Source organism: Lynx rufus, unplaced genomic scaffold, assembly GCF_022079265.1.
Source record: "Lynx rufus isolate CCGP_SWC_20201006 ecotype Redwood Valley unplaced genomic scaffold, mLynRuf1.p SCAF_18, whole genome shotgun sequence".
NCBI lineage: Eukaryota > Metazoa > Chordata > Mammalia > Carnivora > Felidae > Lynx > Lynx rufus.
In genome coordinates this window covers 3,799,530-3,820,643 of record NW_025814832.1, presented here as the reverse complement: position 1 = coordinate 3,820,643, position 21,114 = coordinate 3,799,530, and the positions used below count along the sequence as shown (strand labels likewise).

Sequence of the window (21,114 nt, the reverse complement as noted above, 5' to 3'; positions counted from 1 at the left end):
AAGGGGCTTTGTCGTCAGGGATAGAGGCGGGGAAAAGCGAGAAATCCTGAGGAACATATTCCCCTCCCCCCCACATTTTCCAGGATGGAAGTCCGAAGTTTGAGGGAGAAACTTGTGAGGAAATAAAGGAAGTTAGGCTGAGGGGCAGAGAGCGAGACTTTTCTATTTTCCAAAAGCTCGGTCTGAGGCCCCTCAGTCTTGCTTCCTACCCCGCGCTTGAGTTTCTCCCTGGTTGGATGCTTTCAGGGGCAATGAGAAGAGACAATTCCTGGCTTCCTTAGAGGGCCTTGTTCTCCTTGGCTGCTCAAGTCCTGATTCCCGCCCTCCCTCCTTGTTTTAGGAATGTTGTGCTGAGAAGTCACAAAAGGGTAGGCATAATAGGGACCTGGGGTATACGTTGCCGCAAGAGAGACAAATATTGTATGTTCTTGAAAGTTTTACCTTTGATGTATAATTCTTACTTTCGATGGAGTTTCCCGTCATCTCGGCATTTTAAAGGCCAAAGCGTGAGAAACTAAATGAGTTGGACCTGATGGGATGGTTTTCTGAGATGCTCCAAGACAGAGCAAATGAGCGCAATAGAATATAATGGGCATTTGTCCCGTGACTTCTTGAGTTTCTCAGTTACTGTAATCTTTTAAAAATTTTTCGTGGGTCACATTACCCAATAACTTATTTTAAACTATGTAAGTACCCAGTAGAAAAAAAAAAAAAAACAGCTATTTTCTTGTTCGACCACAAGGATAATTTAGAGTGTTTTAAAATTTTTAGTAGGCATGAAACGAGCGTTCCACTAACATGTTCTTTCTAAAACATTATTTCATCATCTAAAACATTTCTGAACTCTTCAGTTATTTCTCTTTTTTTATTAAAATGGTATTTGAATTTGGCCCGTGTCAGCAAATAATTACTTAGAAGAGTAATTATAAAATCTTAACACACATTAGAACTTTGAGATCATTGGAAAGCGGAAACCCTGTTCTGTGTTCATAAGCTGTGTGATATGTTTTGACTTGGTAGCTTCATCTGGAAGAAGTAGTGGATGTATTATTTTTTAACATTTAAATATAATGGTGTAATTTCTATTTCAAAAACAAAATGCAGGTATGGGCTTATTTTGCCAAAGAAAGCACAGCAGTTGCACCCTGTTTTGCAAAAACCATCAGTGTTTGGGAATGATTCTGATGATGATGATGAGGTAAGGGAACCTATGTTTTTCTATTGCATTATTGGAAATAGAATTTTTTAAATCGAACTTGTGAATTTGATGTCTTTGCTTGCCTTAGTTGTTTGTCATTACAGTGTATCTGGAGTATATTATCATTTACAGAATCATCAAAAGGAATATTTAAAGAAAGACTTTTCACTGATTTTTTTTTCCTTCACTAATGTTACATGGGTAATCTAAGATTTTTTTCAGAAGTTGTGATTTTCAGTTATTTCTAAGTAGTTACACAAAGCTGTTTTAGACAGCTAATACTAAAGTAACAAAATTATTAGTGTAAAGATCCCTGAAAATGAGGTATTAATATGTCACCAATTTCCTAGAAATTTTTATTAGCAAAGTAGTTTCTTTTAAGACTACTTTTGTGATTATTAATTGTCTGCTAAATGTAGTTGTTCAGTTTTGTAATTATGGTAGTGCATGAAGTTACAATTGATTGTTCTACAATAATAACACCTAATATGAATATTTTCTATTTTAGCAGCCGAAACTATGTTTTCCTGTGAAATCTACAGCTTATAGCAGAAACAACCTCAAATGTATGCTTATGTCTTGAGTCATTTTCTGTATTTCTGAAAGACCTTTGCATCAGTTAGTCTGATAGTTCCTTTGGTCTGGCAGAAAGATAGCTTCTCTTTTTACTCATTTTATAATGACATAGGTAGGTAATTGAACATATTTGATACTTCTTTGCTTTTGCTTTCTTTCTGTTGAAGAAATTGGCTCCAGACACTGTCTACTTCCCTACATTCTGCCCCAGGCAACTATCTCATTGTGATTTTGATTTGCATTTCTCTGATGGCCAGGGATGTTGGCCATTCATGTATCATCTTTGGAGAAATGTCTATTCATATCATTTATGTATTTTAAAATTGAATTACTGCCCTTTTATGAGTTACAAGATTTCTTTATATATTCTAGATATAAACAAGTCCCTTGTTAGATATAATTTAAATATTTTTTCCCATTCTTTTGTCTTTTCACTTTCTTGATAGGATCCTTTGAAGCACAAAAGTTCAATTTTGAGAAAGTCCAATTTATTTTTTTCATAGGTTTCTATTGCTTTGGTGTCATACCTAATAAACCGCTTAATCCATTGTGATGAAGATTTATACTCGTGTTCTAGTTTTACCTCTTAAATTTAGGTCTGTGATCCATTTTGAGTTAATTTTTGTATATGGTATGAGGTAGGGGTCCTACTATTAGGACCTAGGTCCTAATAGTAATAATACTATTATTTGCCTATGGATATCCAATTGTCCCAGTAGCATTTGTTGAAGGCTATCCTCCATTGAATTGATAGCACCCTTGTAGTTTGTTTTAATGTGCCTTTTCTTTTCTTTTCGTTTTAATTTTAGAGGATGGGAGGCACCTGGGTGGCTTAGTTGGTTAAGTGTCTGACTCTTGATCTTGGCTTGGGTTGTGATCTCAAAGTTCCTGAGTTTGAGCCATTGTCAGGCTCTGTGCTGACAGTGTGGAACCTGCTTGGGGTTCTTCCTCTTCCCCTATCTCTGCTCCTCCCTCCACACCCCCCCCCCCAAATAAATAAACTTAAAAAAATAAAGAATTCAAAGAAGAAAGAAAAAAAAAACCTGAAAAATAGCGGTGGGGGGAGGGAGGGATGAGAGAGAGGAAGAGAGAGAATCCTAAGCAGGCTCCATCTCCATGATTTGGGGCTTGCTCCCACAACCCTGGATCATGACCTGAGCCAAAATCAAGAGTTGGTCGCTCAACCAGCTGAGCCACCCAGCCCCACAAATATTTTTTTAAGTCATCCTACCATGGATATGCTTATTCTAATGTTTCATATAAATCGTCTTGGCACACCATATAATACAAAGCAAAATATTTGAGAAGGATGGATGTACACAAGTGATCTAGAAAGTATAGTCATATTACTGCTCTTTCTTTTCCATTGTGAAATGAGGCTGGTGTACAGTGACGCTAGAGCTAGAGAAAGCTAGGGCTAAGCCATTTTGCTCTTTCTTCATTCTGTCCCTCCCTGCCTCCCATTCTTTTACAATAAAGGGACTTTAATGCAGAGAACTGGTTACATAAGTAATGGAAGACTTAAGCCAAAAAGAGAATAGATGGTGAGGCAACCCAGAGATGAGCCAGTGGTGATAAATGGAGGGATACAGGTAGAATACAGGTCCTGGAGGCCAAGGGCTAGGGTTATCTGGTGGGAACTAGACTCTTCCCGAAGGAGCTGAAGCCACTTAGGGAGATTCAGTTTTAGGTAGAGAAAAAGGCAGGGTGGAATTCCTTGTTTTTTCCCTTTCTTCTACCTGCCAATAGATCATTTTTGTCTTCCATTGGTAGAGCTCAGCCAGAAGCCAACTGACAAGCTGCAGCTTAGTTCTTAATGAACAGGATATAAAACTTTTCTTCAGTATGCCTTACCAATAAGATCAGTCTAATGAATTCCAGCTTATTCTTATACTGAGAAATAAATTTCTTAGTTAAGTATTTTTAAATATTTGTGAGGTTTGAATACAAAATCTCTTATTTAAAAAATCAACAGTTTAAGCAACAATAAAGTTTTTCGTGCTTTATAAAATATAAAGGTAAATTTTATGGTTCTTTTCCTAAAGAAGGCATTTGGTATACCAGGAGAAGAGCTGCTGTAATGCACATCCTTTTATTGTTATTTATAGCAATTTAGCAGAAGCATTTATGAGCCCAAATTTAAGATCAGACTTTTCCTTCCACAGGTCCAGCAGATGGGGCCCTAGTAAATGAATTCAGTATTAATATATGCTTATATCCAGAGTAAGTTTAAAAACTGGAAAGTGGTAGCCCAGCACTTTAAATTACTATTTAAATAGTTTTAAATTATCAGAACTAATTAGAAATAATATTTTGTTCAAAGGTAGGGGAGATAGAGTTTTTTACCCCTTATGAGTAAGAGGTTTATATTGTATCCAAATGCAACTGTCTGATCATAAGTATTTGAGTGATTTTGCTATTATAGTAATGTGTTTATTCCATTTTATCCAGTGTATCCTTTTTTCCAGTGCCATTGCCACCACCTTCATTACTTATTTTAATACTTTGTAGTTAGTTTCCTTATCACCTGTCTCCTTAAATTCGTTTGAAATACTGTTGACAGATTGATCTTTCTAAAGCACAGTTGTATTCACTTAAAACCTCCTTGCTTTTGAACCTGATTGTATTTAAAATCTGAACTACTAATCCTGACATTGGAAGTCTTCCCTATGCTTTGGCTTCAAAATGCTTATTAGCATTTTTTACTAACTGTCCTCCTCTATGCAAAGTACACTGTCATGTTTGTAATTTTTCACAGCTCTGCTTTTCTTCACATTGGAAGTCTCCCCATCCTACGTGTCTATATTATAGCCATCCTTCAAAACCCATTGCAAAAGCTGCTTCCTTCAATATTTTATACAGTGGGTGCAATCTCATCCTTTTTATGTCACTCTACTTATCTTAGCACTTAGCTTTTCATACCTTGTGTTATAAGTTATTTGCATACATCATGTCACTATCTCGGAGTATGAGCTCCATAAGTTAGGATCTGGATATCTATGCTGATACATTTTTTTTTAATGTTTATTTATTTATTTTGAGAGAGAGAGCGAGAGCGTGAGCACATGCACATGCCCATGAGCAGGGGAGGAGTAGAGAGAGGACAAGCTCCATGCTCTTAGCTCAGTGCCCACTGTGGGGCTCAAACTCACAAACTGTGAGATCATGACCTGCATTGAAATCTAAATCAAGAGTCAGAGGCTTAACTAGTAGCCACCAAGGTGCCCCATGCTGGTACTTTTACTACAAGTACAGTTATTTACTTAGATGTTTTAGCTGTCTATATTGTAAAGAGACAGGTAGTAGAGCAAGCCCACTACAGAACTTTGCTTTCATAGTGTGAAAGCAGCCATTAGACAATATATGAATGAATGAGCGTGACTAATAAATATATTCTAATAAAACTTTATTTACAAAAGGAGGGGTGGCTGGATTTGGTTGTAACTTACTGATCCCTGGTCTACACAATTATTCTCAAGAGTACTTGTGATAACCAGTAGTATTTCACAAATTTTATAAGATAGTCTCTGACCAAAATTGATGTTGCATGACAGGTTCAACAAGGAACTTTCTTTTAGATATTTCTCAGTAATGGATGCTTGTTCATTTTGTGTAGCATAGTGACTTTTCCTTTTAATCTTGGCAATTGAAATGCTTATTTCTAGACAATATTCTTGCAAGATCCTATTTTGCACAGTATTTCATAATGCCATGAAGAAGTATCCATACAACCTGAAAGTTGTTGCAGTTTTGTATCTTTATCCTTTAAGAGGATAAGTTAAATAATGTATATAATGTACTTAATATAATGTTTAGGACATAATAAACGTTACATGTATTTTAAAAATTGCATTTGTATAGTTTATTAAAGCTCTTACTGTGGCCATGTTCTCATGCCATTAATATTCCTTGAAACTGGAATTTTTAAAATGGCTTATGGAAATTCGTCATATGGATTGTATGTCTCTCTCAAAAATAAATAAACATTAAAAAAATAATTTAAGGGGTGCCTGGGTGGCTCGGTTGGTTGAGTGTCCGACTTTGGCTCAGGTCACGATCTCGTGGTTTGTGAGTTCAAGCTCCACGTCAGGCTCTGTGCTGACAGCTCAGAGCCTGGAGCCTGCTTTGGATTCTGTGTCTCCCTCTCTCTCTGCCCCTCCCTTGCTCATGCTCTGTCTCTCTCTGTCTCAAAAATAAATAAAACATTAAAAAATTTTTTTAAAATAAATAATTTAAATAAACTTAAAGCATGAGGTAAGGTGAAATAAACAGAATACAAAATTGAATATGTATGATTGTACAAAGCTATATGTACATGTATAGATAGAAAAATGAAAACTATTATTTTGGATGACAGGATTTGGTTTTTTTATTTAAAAAAATTTTGTTTATATTTGTTTATTTTTGAGAAACAGTGAGACAAAGTGTGAGCGGGGGAGGGGCAGAGAGAGAAGGAGACACCGAATCTGAAGCAGGCTCCAGGCTGTGAGCAAGAGGTCAGCACAGAGCCTGATGTGGAGCTCGAACCCACAGACTAAGATCATGACCTGAGCCGAAGTCAGACGCTCAACCGACTGAGCCACCCAGGCACCCCTGGTTTTTTTATTTAAAAAATTATTATTGTAATTTTGAAGAATAGAAGGAAATGAGTACTTAAGAAAAAGATAATAATTGTATATTCTTGAAGTTAGAAACATTAGCAAGTAACGGGGTTACATAGTACACTTTCATTGCTTTCATTATTGCTTGATCTTTCTCCACTTTAATTCTCATCATTTATTTATTTATTTAAATTTAACTGCATTTATTTTTTTTTTAATTATTTTATTTATTTTGAGAGAGAGAGAGACAGAGAATCCCAAGCAGTCTCCACACTGTTATCGTGGAGCCTGACACGGGGATCGAACTCAGGAACCATGAGATCATGACCTGAGCCAAATCAAGAGTTGGATGCTTAACCAACTGAGCCACACAGGTGCCCCTAATTCTAATCTTTTAAAAACATTGTCTTGAAAAGTAGTCTTCATAGTTCTGTTTTTCCTAATGAAAAACTGTTCTTAGTTGGAAGCCTGTTTGGCTTGCTGATGGTAAGAAAAAGTTAAAATACTAATCTATCTGAACCAATAAATTTTCAGTTGTGTTTTTTTTTAATCACTTATATGATTTTCTATTCCTCTGGATATAGTTTGGTACAGTTAAAATGACAGTTTTATATACACATGACAAAGCGTGTGATGTATGGAAATGGCAGGAAATTTAGGTTATTTTAATGGTAACTAAGAATTTTTTACACTTTTCTCATGCTATTAAAATGAATTACTGGTAAATTTATGATACTGAATGTATCTAACAGCAGTATAGGCAGTGAGGAATTTAAAGTTATTGTGCAGTTTTGCTAAAAATGCATCCCCTGATTTGCTGTCCAGGAGTGAAACAGAAACAAAATGTAAGAGGGGAGAAAAGGACAGCACTAAATGAAATGATAGAATTCTGTTAGGAGTGGGAGAGATGACAAGAGAATTCTATTCTTATTTTTTAAGTAAGCTCTATGCACAGTGTGGGGCTTGAACTCATGACCCTGAGATCAAGAGTCATGCTCTATGGACTGAACCAGTCAGGTGCCCTGAGAATTCTATTCTTATTTTATCTCCCAGTAGGATGGAAATATTAGAGAAGTAGCTGAGAGAACCCAGATTATGAAGATGAGATAAAGTAGGAGTTTTGGGGTTTTTTTTAGGAAGGAAATGATGTATAATCATGAGTCCTTGAAGATAAGTAAAGTTGATTTGTGAATCTCTGTTTAAATCTGTGCATTTTTAGCCAAATTTACTTACATTGGCCCATGGGCAACTTATTTTTTAAAAATCTTTTTTGGTTTGAAATATAATGCATAAGCATTATTTTATTTTTCAACTCCAGAGTTTTGGTTTCTTTTATAATTTCTGTCACTTTATTGATACTCTCTATTTGATGACACATTGTTCTCATACTTTAGTTATTTAGACATGGTTTTCTTTATTTGAAATCATTCTGTGTATGGATCATACTTTTCTCGTTTCTTTGCATGTCTCTTAATTTTCGGTTTGGAACTGAAAGTTTAAAATAATATAATATGGCAACTCTGGAAACCAGAGCCTTTCTTCTTCCCAAGGTTTATTGGAATTTTTTGTTGTTTTTTGTTGTTTTTGTCTTTTACACAGAGACTTTTCTGAACTAATTTTTAAAGTTTATATTTTTTTGTGTGTGTGGCCACTGAAGTCTCTGGTTAGCTTGGTGGTTAGCTAATGATTTGACAGAGCTAGCTTTTTTTTTTTTATTTTTTAAATATTTATTTATTTATTGAGAGACAGAGAGAGACAGAGCTTGAGCAGGAGAGAGGCAGAGAGAGAGGGAGTCGCAGATTCCAAAGCAGGCTTCAGGCTCTAAGCTCTCAGCACAGAGACGTGGGGCTCGAACTCACGAACCACAAGATCATGACCTAAGCCAAATGGGATGCTCAATCGGACTGAGCCACCCTGATGCCCCTGACAGACCTTTCTTTAAATACTTGTAACTAAGTCTCTAGTCTGCCAGGAGGCTCTATATGCGTGCTGGGCAGGTGTATAGTATACCACTAGGCATTTTACAACTTTGCTTTAGCCTTCACTTCTTGCTTGTGCAGTCTCAGGGTCAGTTGTGAGAGTTTAGGACCTTCTCAGGTTTTTCCTGATCAGGCACAAATGTCTTTGTACGTATGTGGGCTTCATGATCCCCAGGAATATGTTGGAACTTTCAAATCCCCCTATTGAACATCCTATTTCTCAACGTTTCTTTTTAAGCTTTTTGGTTAGCCTATTGTTTACCCCAACTGTTATGCACTGCGCACTGCCGCAGGCAGCCCTGAAGTTCAGCAGTTGTCTTTGATTGTTTTTGACAGACACCCCCAGGGAAAAGGCTGTTTTACTTTGGCACTCTGTCACGTCAAATAAAGACTGCCTACTGAGTGGTGTCTTCAGGGAACCACCAGACAGGTCCAATAATAATTCTCTGGAATAGGGGTTTTGAAGGAGCTCTAACCCATTCTGCCTCCTCTAGTGGCTGCCAGACTGCTGGTTTCTGCCATGATTGTGGGCTGTTGTTTTAGGCTACCATGGCACTAGGGAGGGGATGATGGAAATAGGGAAAGTTAAAACACCACAAAGTTCTTAGTGAAATTCAGCTATTCTTGAATAAATGCTCCCTGAGCTCCTGTAAGCCTTTGGTTAATTTCCAGAGTTCGGAAAAAAAACTGATTCTGACATTTTTGCCAGTGTTAAAGAGTTTTGTTGGTCCATCCTCTGTCATTTTCAGTGACTGTGACTCTCCAGGTTATCTTTTAAGCTTCTCCAATGCATTTTCGAACACTTCAGACAAAGTCATCTTCTTGGTTTTAAAATCACTATTGACTTCTCCTTGCTTTTAGAATTAAGACCAGCATCTTATTTTTTACCTGCAAAGCTATGCATTATCTTGCTGTTCTCTTTAGCTCTTTTCCACTGCCCTGCCCTGTTTTATTCTTTAAAATTGCCTTAGGTCATCTAAGTGAACTTTAGTGTCACTTTCAAGGTACACATTGAAAAAACTAGAAATTTTGATTGGACTTGTATTGGATTTATAGATACTATAGAAGAGAATTGATATTTTAATATTTTAGTCTTCATTTATTTGTTCAGGTATTTTATATATCCTTTAGTACAATTTGAAAATTTCCTCAATTAAGGTCACACCCATCTTTTTTGAGTTTCTTTGTGTCTTTAGTTCTTTTATCTGATATTTATTATTTCTCTGTGTCATGTGTGTGCATGTTATTGCATTCCCTGGAAACTATATATGGTGATAAACAGAAACTGATAGAAACATTCTTTAATGTTTCTTTAATGAGAGTTGCTTATAAAATTTTATAATTAAATCTGATGTTTGGGCTGTTGGCTTTTGGTACTGTTTCTAGTTTACTAAGAATTTTTATCAAATGAATATTAAATTTTAATCTTTTTAACATCTATTAATATGAGTTTATATTAGTTTTTTGAAGTTAAACCATCCTTGTATTCCTAGAATATTTGATTTATTATTTACTTTGATTTGGGGCACTGCACTGATCTTTTTACCAGTGATTTCCATTTCTGAGGTCTTTGACTTAATTTCATTGTTGAGTACTTTTTCGGCATGTGCTTATAAGGGCATTGTTTCCTAAGTTCTTAATTATTAAGGAATGATTGCTTATTGCTTTTGTCACCTAATATCTACTTGAATGTGTGTAGTATTTCTAACGAATAATAAATTATTTCAAAATCCTGTAGATGTTAGTTATTTTCCCTAGTATTGAATGTTCTTGTGAGGAAGTACAATACTGTGTTTTATTTTTTTTGTAAATCTCCAAGATGACTTACTTTTTCATTGGCTTGGACAGTTAGTATTTTCTTTATTTCTTTAAGTTCAGTGTGTTGTCATGCAAATCATTTTGAATTTTTTCCTGGAATGAATGCATTGTTGTTTTTTACCTAAATATTTTTTTCTTCATTTCACAGAAATTTACTGTCATTGTATCAGAGTATTTTTTCTGATTCACTTGCTAGGTTATCTTTTTGGAAGATTATCTTTGCCTTTCATATCTTTGTGTATTTATTCATTATTTCACTCAGTAAATCTTTAGTGATTCCTGTTCTGTGCCAGTGAAACAAAGCCATGGCCCTTGTGGAACTTACATTCTAGTGGGAGGAATAGAGGTGATAAATAGTTAACCTAACAGATAAGTAAATTACATGTTAATTTAGAAGATGTCAAAGACTGAGCTTCTGACTTTTTTTTTTTTTTTTAAAGATTTTTTTTTTTTCAACGTTTATTTATTTTTGGGACAGAGAGAGACAGACCATGAACGGGGGAGGGGCAGAGAGAGAGGGAGACACAGAATCGGAAACAGGCTCCAGGCTCTGAGCCATCAGCCCAGAGCCTGACGCGGGGCTCGAACTCCCGGACCGCGAGATCGTGACCTGGCTGAAATCGGACGCTTAACCGACTGCGCCACCCAGGCGCCCCATGACTTTTGATTTCAACTCAGGTCATGATCCCAGGGTCGTGGGATCGAGCCCCGTGTTGGGCTCCATGCTGAGCATAGAGCCTGCTTGGGATTCTCTCTCTCTGTCTCTTTCTCTCTTTCTCTTTTGTCTCTCTCTGTCTCTTTCTTTCTCTTTCTCCTGCCCCTCCCTCACTTGTGCACTCTCTCTAAAATAAAAAAAAAAAAAAAAATAATAATAATAATAAAGAAGGTGTCAAGGACTAAGAAAATGTAAAGCCAGGTAGGATGAGAGAGTTAAATAGATATTTGGGGAAATTACTTGATTTTTGTCTTTTTCTCTGCATTAACCATTATTATCTTAAACCTTTGTCAGTATTTCAGTTATATCTTTTTTTTCAGTTATATGTTTTTTGCTCTTTTTAATTTATTTATTAGCTTTAATGGTGGTGTTTCAGTCCTCAATATGTTAGCTCTGCAGTCTCCTTTCTATCCCTTTTATTGTTTTATTATCTGACCATTAACTCATTTGGTTTAATTTGATCTTATTTTCAAAGAATTTTACAGAGAAGAGAGGAGATGGAGATGATAACTTGAAGGAATAATAGAGTTGGTGGAATTTTCCTTTTTGTGGTTTTCTTAGGATAGAGGTGAATTATGGGTGTTTAGGCTGGAAGGGAAGAATCTGAAGGAAAAAGATTATACAGCTACGGACGCTAAGGTGTCAAGGAAGTAAATTGGCATATATCACACAGAGTCCTTTGGTAATAGTTAGATTTTGAATCCAGAAGATCTGCCTGATTCCAAAGTCCATGCTTTTAACATTGTAATGTACTCCCTATGAAAAGTAGTTTGTTTATAGTGGAATTTAAAATTTTTTTTAATGTTTATTTACTTTTGAGACAGAGAGAGGCAGAGCGCGAGTGAGGGAGGGGCAGAGAGAGGGGGAGACACATAATCCGAAATACGCTCCTGGCTCTGAGCTGGCAGCACAGAACCCGATGTGGGGATCGAACCCACAAACCTTGAGATCATGACCTGAGCCGAAGTTGGACGCTCAACTGACTGAGCCACCCAGGCGCCCCTATAGTGGAATTTTAAAACTTTGAGAGAATGGATTTCAGAAGCAATAGAAAAAGGGTTAGTCAGGGGACTGGCAGAGATCAGATAGACTTCAAAGAGTGCATCTTGTTTACTAGTTGGAAAAGGAACACAAATAGAAGTTATGTTGAGACATGGTTTTTACCATGTGAGATTACACAACTCTGCCTTCTGGTGACTTAGGAATATTTTGAGGAGATGGGGCTATTAATTTTCAACAAAGTGGGTATCCAGTTGTCCAGAATATTTAAAAAAAAATTTTTTTTAACGTTTATTTTTGAGAGAGAGAGACAGAGTGCAAGCAGGGGAGGGGCAGAGAGAGGAGACAGAATCCAAAGCAGACTCCAGGCTCTGAGCTGTCAGTATAGAGCCTGAACGCGGGGCTCGAACTCATCAGCCATGAGATCATGACCTGAGCTGAAGTTGGACGCTTAACTGACTGAGCCAGCCAGGTGCCCCCAGAATTTTTTTTTTGACGAGTCTATTCCAGGGGTTTTAGTGGAAGTGTTACTACTTCCAGAGGGGCGTTAAGAAATTTTTGGAGTGGCTTTTGCTTATTGTAGTATTGAAAGTATTACACCATTTTTTTTTAAATCCAAGTTAGTTAACAAATAGTGTAATAATGATTTCAGGAGTAGAATTCAGTGATTCATCACTTACATGTAACACCCAGTGCTCCTCCCAACAGGTACCTTCCTTAATGCCCATCACCCCTCAGCCCTCCAGCAACCCTCAGTTTGTTGTCTGTATTTGAGTTTCTTCTGGTTTGTCTCCCTCTCTCTTTTTATCTTATTTTTCCTCTCCCCACCCATCTGTTTTTCATGTAGACCAGGCAAGATAGATATTCTGCATTTCATGACCCCCATCCATATAGGTTAAATCCCTCTGAACATTTATATAGATGAAAAACTATAATTTTATGAGCCTAGACCTAAGTTCTTTTTACACATAAACACAAAATAAGTTTTGTACGTTTTATTTTTATTAAATAAATTTTAATAAAATAAAATTTTAAATACTTTTTAATTAAAAAGTATTGATTTTGCACGGTATAGTGTATGCTAACATTTCCCCTAATTTGACCATTTTGTAGATTGAGGGAAGATTATATCTTATTTTGTTTAAAACTTTACAAAAAAAAAACTTTACAGAGAGTTCCCCATTTAAGAAAATCAGGTCACTTGTCACCAGTGTCACTTGTGGTGTTTGAGTCACCAGTTCTGCAGTCAGCATTTGTATCTGTAGCATTAATAGTGATTACAGTGAGTCTACATAGTAGAAGCTTTTGATAACTACTGTCTTCTGATGTGCTTATGCATTTACATTTTGAAATAGTTTATGTTTTTCCATTATAAGTTACTTCCCTTTATTCTGTATAGTTCTTTATGGATGTATATATGTGTATCCAAAACTGCACAAGAAAGAAGAAATATGTATATAGTTTTTAAAAATTACATGTAGAGAGTTACGTGTGTTTCATTTCAGTATAAAGGGCCCTATAAAAGGGTATTGAGTATAACAGGACTTAGAAATACTGTTCTGTGCCTTTCCCAATGATGTAAAAGGACTCATTTATTATATATTAAATTCCCATACATATGTGGGTCTGTTCTCTAGACTGTTCTCTTCCATTAATTTCTTTCTCTAATGATGTTCTGTAATGCAGTTTTACTTCAATTTAGCATTATAATCTGGTTTTGATATACAGTAGTACAAAGAATAAGAAAAAGTAGTATCTATTGAGCACTTGCTATTTGTTAGCCATTGTTCTGTTTTATATGAATAAATTCATACAGTCATCACAATAACACTAAATATTACCATATTTTGTTAAATCTAAGATGCTTTGTTAGTGATGCTTTCTTGATGTTACCAGAAAGTGTCAGTAGAAAGCTTTCATTTGGCACAGCATTATTGCCTTCTGGGTGACAGCTGTTATTTTAAGACATCATCAATTTCTGATACATTAAAATATGAAAAAATATGTTGTAGAATCATTGAAATAGGGTGTTGTCATCTTCATTTTACAGTTGAGGAAGCAGGCAAAGAGAGTTTAACTTGCCTAAGATCACGTAGTCACTTGATTTCATAGCGCATATGCTTGATTGGGATTTTTTAAATTTATTGATACATTTTCCAAGCATTTATTGCTGATATATAGCAATAGTTGTTTTTGCTGTAGGTTTATGTTAAATACCCTTTTTCAAGTTAGAGGAGTTGCCCTCTGTTGTAGATTATTCATTCCCAAATCTTCTTATTTATAATTATTGGGTAATCCTGTCTACTGGGTCCATCTCTAGAGAGTTCTCCTATCAGATGCTTCTCCTGGTATATACTTTCTGCCTTGATACTAAGCTTATCCATGAATCTTGCTTTAACCACTGGAATGTGAGTGAAACTGATAAGCTATATCTGAGCAGAAGCTTTCAAAGCCATCTTGTGATTGAGCCATTGCTTTTCTGCCCTGCCATAGGAACAGCATGTTGTAGATAGGGACTGCCTTCAGCCTGAAATGAAGACAGTATGGACCTACAAACCATCTACAGTGGACACACATCATGAGCAACAGATAGACGTTTATGTTGTAAGGCTTGAGATTTTAATGTTGTTTGTTAACACAGGCTAAATTAGTGGAAGTTGACCAATAATCTAGATTGCTAAAAAATTTTATTAGGCATTTGGATCGAGTTTTATCACATTTTTTTGACATCTGTTACTATGGTGAATTATATTGATAATTTTTCTAAAAAGTGAAACTATTTAAATACTAGAATAAACCCTGCTTAGTCTTCTATTCTTTTATATGTGCAGCTGGATTTTATTTGCTATTTTTTTTTTATTGTGGAAAAATATATATAACATAAAATTTACCATTTAACCATTTTTAGGTGTGACATTAGGTACATTCACGTTGTGCAATCATCACCACTCTCCAGAACTTTCTTTTTTAATTTTTTAAGTTTATTTATTTATTTATTATTTTTTTAATGTTTATTTTGAGAGAAACAAGGTGCTAGTGGGGGAGGAGCAGAGAGAGAAGGAGACCCAGAATCCAAAGCAGGCTCTGAGCTGTCAGCACAGAGCCCGACATGGGGCTCAACCTCATGAACCATGAGATCATGACCTGAGCCAAAGTTGGAAGCTTAACCGTCTGAGCCACCCAGGCACCCCTAAGTTTATTTATTTTTGAGAGAGACAGAGACAGAGCATGAGGGGGGGAACGGCAGAGAGTGAGGGAGACACAGAATCCGAAGCAGGCTCCAGGCTCTGAGCTGTCAGCACAGAGCGTGATGTGGGGCTTGAACCCATGAAGCGTGAGATCATGACCTGAGCTGAAGTTGGACACTTAACTGACTGAGCCACCCAGATGCCCCAAAACTTTTTAAGTTGTAATATGGAAGTTCCAGTGACCCCCAAGATCCTTTCATGAGGTCTGTAAATTCAAGACTATTTTCATTAGACATTTGGCTTTTTTTTTTTTAGTTTTTTTTTTTTATTTTATTTTTTAAAATTTACATCCACATTAGTTAACATATAGTACAACAGTGATTTCAGGAATAGATTCCTTAGTGCCCCTTACCCATTTAGCCCATCCCCCTTCCCACAACCCCTCCAGTAACCCTCAGTTTGTTCTCCATATTTATGAGTCTCTTCTGTTTTGTCCCCCTCCCTGTTTTTATATTATTTTTGTGTCCCTTCCCTTATGTTCATCTGTTTTGTCTCTTAAAGTCCTCATATGAGTGAAGTCATATGATTTTTGTCTTTCTCTGACTAATTTTACTTAGCATAATACCCTCCAGTTCCATCCACGTAGTTGCAAATGGCAAGATTTCTTTTGATTCTTTTTGATTGCCAAGTAATACTCCATTGTAAATATATACCACATCTTCTTTATCCATTCATCCACTGATGGACATTTGGGCTCTTTCCATACTTTGGCTATTGTTGATAGTGCTGCTATAAACATGAGGATGCATGTGTCCCTTTGAAACAGCATGCCTGTATCCCATGGATAAATGCCTAGTAGTGCAATTGCTGGGTCGTAGGGTAGTTCTATCTTTAGTTTTTTGAGGCACCTCCATACTGTTTTCCAGAGTGGCTGCACCAGCTTGCACTGCCACCAACAATGTAAAAGAGATCCTCTTTCTCTGCATCCTCGCCAACATCTGTTGTTGCCTAAGTTGTTAATGTGAGCCATTCTGACAGGTGTAAGGTGGTATCTCATTGTGGTTTTGATTTGGATTTCCCTGATGATGAGTGATGTTGAGCATGTTTTCATGTGTCGGTTGGCCATCTGGATGTCTTCTTTGGAGAAGTGTCTATTCATGTCTTTTGCCCATTTCTTCACTGGATTATTTGTGTTTTGGGTGTTGAGTTTGATAAGTTCTTTATAGATTCTGGATACTAACCCTTTATCTGATACGTCGTTTGCAATTATCTTCTCCCATTCTGTCGATTGCCTTTTAGTTTTGCTGATTGTTTCCCTTGCTGTGCAGAAGCTCCTTATTTTGATGAGGTCCCAGTAGTTCATTTTTGCTTTTGTTTCCCTCACCTCTGGAGACATGTTGAGTAAGAAGTTGGTGCGGCCAAGATCAAAGAGGTTTTTGCCTGCTTTCTCCTCGAGAATTTTGATGGCTTCCTGTCTTATTTTTAGGTCTTTCATCCATTTTGAGTTTATTTTTGTGTATGGTTTAAGAAAGTGGTCCAGGTTCATTCTTCTGCATGTCGCTGTCCAGTTTTCCCAGCACCACTTGCTGAAGAGACTGTCTTTATTCCATTGGATATTCTTTCCTGCTTTGTCAAAGATCAGTTGGCCATATGTTTGTGGGTCTATTTCTGGGTTCTCTATTCTGTTCCATTGATCTGAGTGTCTGTTTTTGTGCCAGTACCATACTGTCTTGATGATTACAGCTTTGTAGTATAGCTTAAAGTCTGGGATTGTGATGCCTCCTGCTTTGGTTTTCTTTTTCAAGATTGCTTTGGCTATTCTGGGTCTTTCTCTTTCCATACAAATTTTAGGATTATTTGTTCTAGTTCTGTGAAGAATGCTGGTGTTATTTTGATAGGGATTGCATTGAATATGTAGATTGCTTTGGGTAATATCGGCATTTTAACAATATCTGTTCTTCCTATCCAGGAGCATGGAGTCTTTTTCCATTTTTTTGTGTCTTCTTCAGTTTCTTTCATAAGCTTTCTATAGTTTTCAGCGTATAGATTTTTCACCTCTTTGGTTAGATACATTCCTAAGTATTTTATGATTTTTTGTGCAACTGTAAATGGGATCGATTCCTTGATTTCTCTTTCTGTCACTTCATTGTTGGTATATAGGAATGCAACCGATTTCTGTGCATTGATTTTGTATCTTGCAACTTTGCGGATTTCATGAATCAATTCTAGCAGTTTTTTGGTGGAATCTTTTGGGTTTTCCATATAGAATATCATGTCATCTGCAAAGAGTGAAAGTTTGACCTCCTCCTGGCCGATTTGGATGCCTTTTATTTCTTTGTGTTGTCTGATTGCAGAGGCTAAGACTTCCAATACTATGTTGAATAACAGTGGTGACCGTGGACATCCCTATCTTGTTCCTGACCTTAGGGGGAAAGCTCTCAGTTTTTCCCCATTGAGGATGATATTAGTGTCGGGTCATTCATATATGGCTTCTATAATCCCAAGATATGCCCCTTCTATCCCTACTTTCTTGAGGGTTTTTATTAAGCAAGGATGCTGTATTTTGTCAAATGCTTTCTCTGCATCTATTGAGAGGATCATATGGTCCTTGTCCTTTCTTTTATTGATGTGATGAATCATGTTAATTGTTTTACGGATATTGAACCAGCCCTGCATCCCAGGTATAAATCCCACTTGGTTGTGGTGAATAATTTTTTTAATGTATTGTTGGATCTGGCTGGCTAATATCTTGTTGAGGATTTTTGCATCCATGTTCATCAGGGAAATTGGTCTATAGTTCTCCTTTTTAGTGGGGTCTTTGTCTGGTTTTGGAATCAAGGTAATGCTGGCTTCGTAGAAAGAGTTTGGAAGTTTTCTTTCCATTTCTATTTTTTGGAACAGCTTCAAGAGAATCGGTGTTAACTCTTCCTTAAATGTTTTGTAGAATTCCCCTGGAAAGCCATCTGGCCCTGGACTCTTGTTTTATTATTGTTTTTATTTCTGCTGTGTCAGTTGTGATCTCTCCTCTTTCATTCTTGATTTTATTTATTTGGGTCCTTTCCTTTTTCTTCGTGATCAAACTGGCTAGTGGTTTATCAATTTTGTTAATTCTTTCAAAGAACCAGCTCCTGGTTTCATTGATCTGTTCTGTTTTTTTTGGTTTCAATAGCATTAATTTCTGCTCTAATCTTTGTTAATTCCTGTCCTCTGCTAGTTTCTGGTTTTATTTGCTGTTCTTTTTTCCACCTCCTTAAGGCATAAGGTTAGGTTGTGTATCAGATCTTTCTTCCTTCTTTAGGAAGGCCTGGATTGCTATATACTTTCCTCTTATGACGGCCTTTGCTGAATCCCAGAGGTTTTGGGTTGTGGTGTTATCATTTTCATTGACTTCCATATACTTTTTAATTTCTTCTTTAACTTCTTGGTTAGCCCATTCATTCTTTAGTAGGATGTTCTTCCGTCTCCAAGTATTTGTTACCTTTCCAAATTTTTTCTTGTGGTTGATTTCGAGTTTCATAGCGTTGTGGTCTGAAAGTATGCATGGTATGATCTCAGTCTTTTTGTACTTACTTAGGGCTGATTTGTGTCCCAGTGTATGATCTATTCTGGAGAAGGTTCCATGTGCACTGGAGAAGAATGTATATTCTGCTGCTTTAGGACGAAATGTTCTGAATATATCTGTTAAGTCCATCTGGTCCAGTGTGTCATTCAAAGCCATTGTTTCATTGTTGATTTTTTGATTAGATGATCTGTCCATTGCTGTGAGTGTGGTGTTGAAGTCTCCTACTATTATGGTATTACCATCGAAGAATTTCTTTATGTTTGTGATTAATTGATATATATATTGGGGTGCTTCCACATTTGGTGCATAAATGTTTACAATTGTTAGGTCTTCTTGGAGGATAGACCCCTTGATTATGATATAATGCCCTTCTGCATCTCTTGATACAGTCTTTATTTTAAAGTCTAGATTGTCTGATATAAGTATGGCTACTCCAGCTTTCTTTTATTGACCATTGGCATGATAGATGGTTCTCCATCCCCTTATTTTCAATCTGAAGGTGTCTTTAGTTTTAAAGTGGGTCTCTTGTGGGGCACCTGGGTGGCTCAGTCTGTTAAGCAACTGACTTCATCTCAGGTCATGATCTCACGGTTTGTGGGTTCGAGCCCTGCATTGGGCTCTGTGCTGATAGCTCTGAGCCTGGAGCCTACTTCGGATTCTGTGTCTCCTTCTCTCTGCCCCTCCCCCGCTCGTGCTCTGTCTCTCTCTTTCTCTCTCAAAAATAAATAAAATGTAAAAAAAAATTCTTTTTGTTTTAAAGTGGGTCTCTTGTAAACAGCATATAAATGAATCTTGCTTTCTTACCCATTCTGTTACCCTATGTCTTTTGATTGGAGCATTGAGTTCATTGACGTTTAGAGTGAGTACTGAAAGATCTGAATTTATTGCCATTATGATGCTTGTAGAGTTGGAGTTTCTGGTGGTGTTCTCTTGTCCTTTCTAATCTTTGTTGCTTTTGGTATTTATATATATATGTATTTTCTCCCCTCAGAGAGTCCCCCCCCCCCTTAAAATTTCTTCCAGGGCTGGTTTAGTGGTCGCAAACTCCTTTAATTTTTGTTTGTCTGGGATATTTTATATCTCTCCTTCTGTTTTGAATGACAGCTTTGCTGGATAAAGAATTCTTGGCTGCATATTTTTCTGATTCAGCACACTGAATATATCCTGCCACTCCTTTCTGGCCTGCCAAGTTTCTGTGGATAGGTCTGCTGCAAACCTGATCTGTCTTCCTTGTAGGTTAGGGACTCCCCCCCCCCCCCCCCATGCTGCTTTCCTGAGTCTCTCCTTGCCTGAGTATCTTGTGAATTTGACTATGATATATGCCTTGTTGATGGTTGGTTTTTGTTGAATCTAATGGGGGTCCTCTGTGCTTCCTGGATTTTGATGCCTGTGTCTTTCCCCAGGTTGGGAAAGTTTTCTGCTATGATTTGCTCACATAACCCTTCTTACCCCTATTTCTCCCTCTTCTGGGACCCCTAGGATTCTGATGTTGTTCCTTTTAATGAGTCACTGATTTCTCTAATTCTTAAATCGTGCTCTTTTGCCTTCATCTCCCTCTTTTTTTCTGCTTCACTATTCTCTGTGTTTGTCCTCTATATTGCTGATTCTCTGTACTGCTTCATCCATCCTTGTTGCCGCTGCATCCATCCGTGATTGCAGCTCAGTTATAGCATTTTTAATTTCATTCTGGCTATTTTTTACTTCTCTTATCTCTGCAGAAAGGGATTCTAATCTATTTTCGACTCCAGCTAGTATTCTTACTATATCGTGATTCTAAATTTTGGTTCAGACATCTTGTTTGTATCTGTGTTGGTTAAATCCCTGGCTGTCATTTCATCGTGCTCTTTCTTTTGGGGTGAATTCCTTCGTTTTGTCATTTTGAAGGGAGAAAAGGAATTAATGAGGCAGAAAAATTAAAATTAAAAAAATTAAAATCAAAAAAATATTAAAATTAAAAAATTTAAAACACACACAAAAATCAAATAAATGATGCTAAATCCTAGGTGTGTTTTGGTCTGGGTGTTGAATGTGGTTTGACAGATTAGAGAAAAAAAAGGAGGGGGAAAAGGAAAAAAAGGAAATCATTTGAGAATTTGAAAAAATGAATACACTGGAGTAGACTAAAATGAGATGGTGGAAGTAATATCGAATTTGAAAAAATATACACAGAAGTAAAGAATATAGTAGAAAAAAATTAAAGGAAAATATTTTTAATGAAAAAAATAAAAATGAATTTTTTCTTTTTCTATATTCAAGAAAAAGAAAAATAAAAAAGAAAAGAAAGGAAATCGTTTGAAAATTTGAAAAAGTGAATACACTGTAGTAGACTAAAATAAAATGATGGAAGTAAAATAGAATTTGAAAAAATTTACATCAAAGCAAAAAATATAGTAAAAAATCAAAGAATATTTTTAATAGAAATTAAAAATGAAAATGAAGTTTTTCACTTTCTGCATTCAAGAAAAAGAAAAATGAAAA

General features: G+C 36.4%; 1 protein-coding gene across 2 annotated transcripts in view; it reads left to right on the top strand.

Annotated features, from left to right (window-relative positions):
• The window catches only part of NSRP1 (nuclear speckle splicing regulatory protein 1), a 60,895-nt gene that overhangs the window by 120 nt on the left and 39,661 nt on the right, over positions 1–21,114 (top strand). The window contains exon 2 of one of the 2 annotated variants that reach the window (XM_047080683.1): positions 1,105–1,198. In XM_047080683.1, coding sequence (XP_046936639.1) covers positions 1,105–1,198 — 94 coding nt within the window. Of the gene's footprint in view, positions 1–398; positions 1,199–21,114 lie in introns of those variants that run through there. The other variant, XM_047080681.1, reaches the window with a different exon arrangement.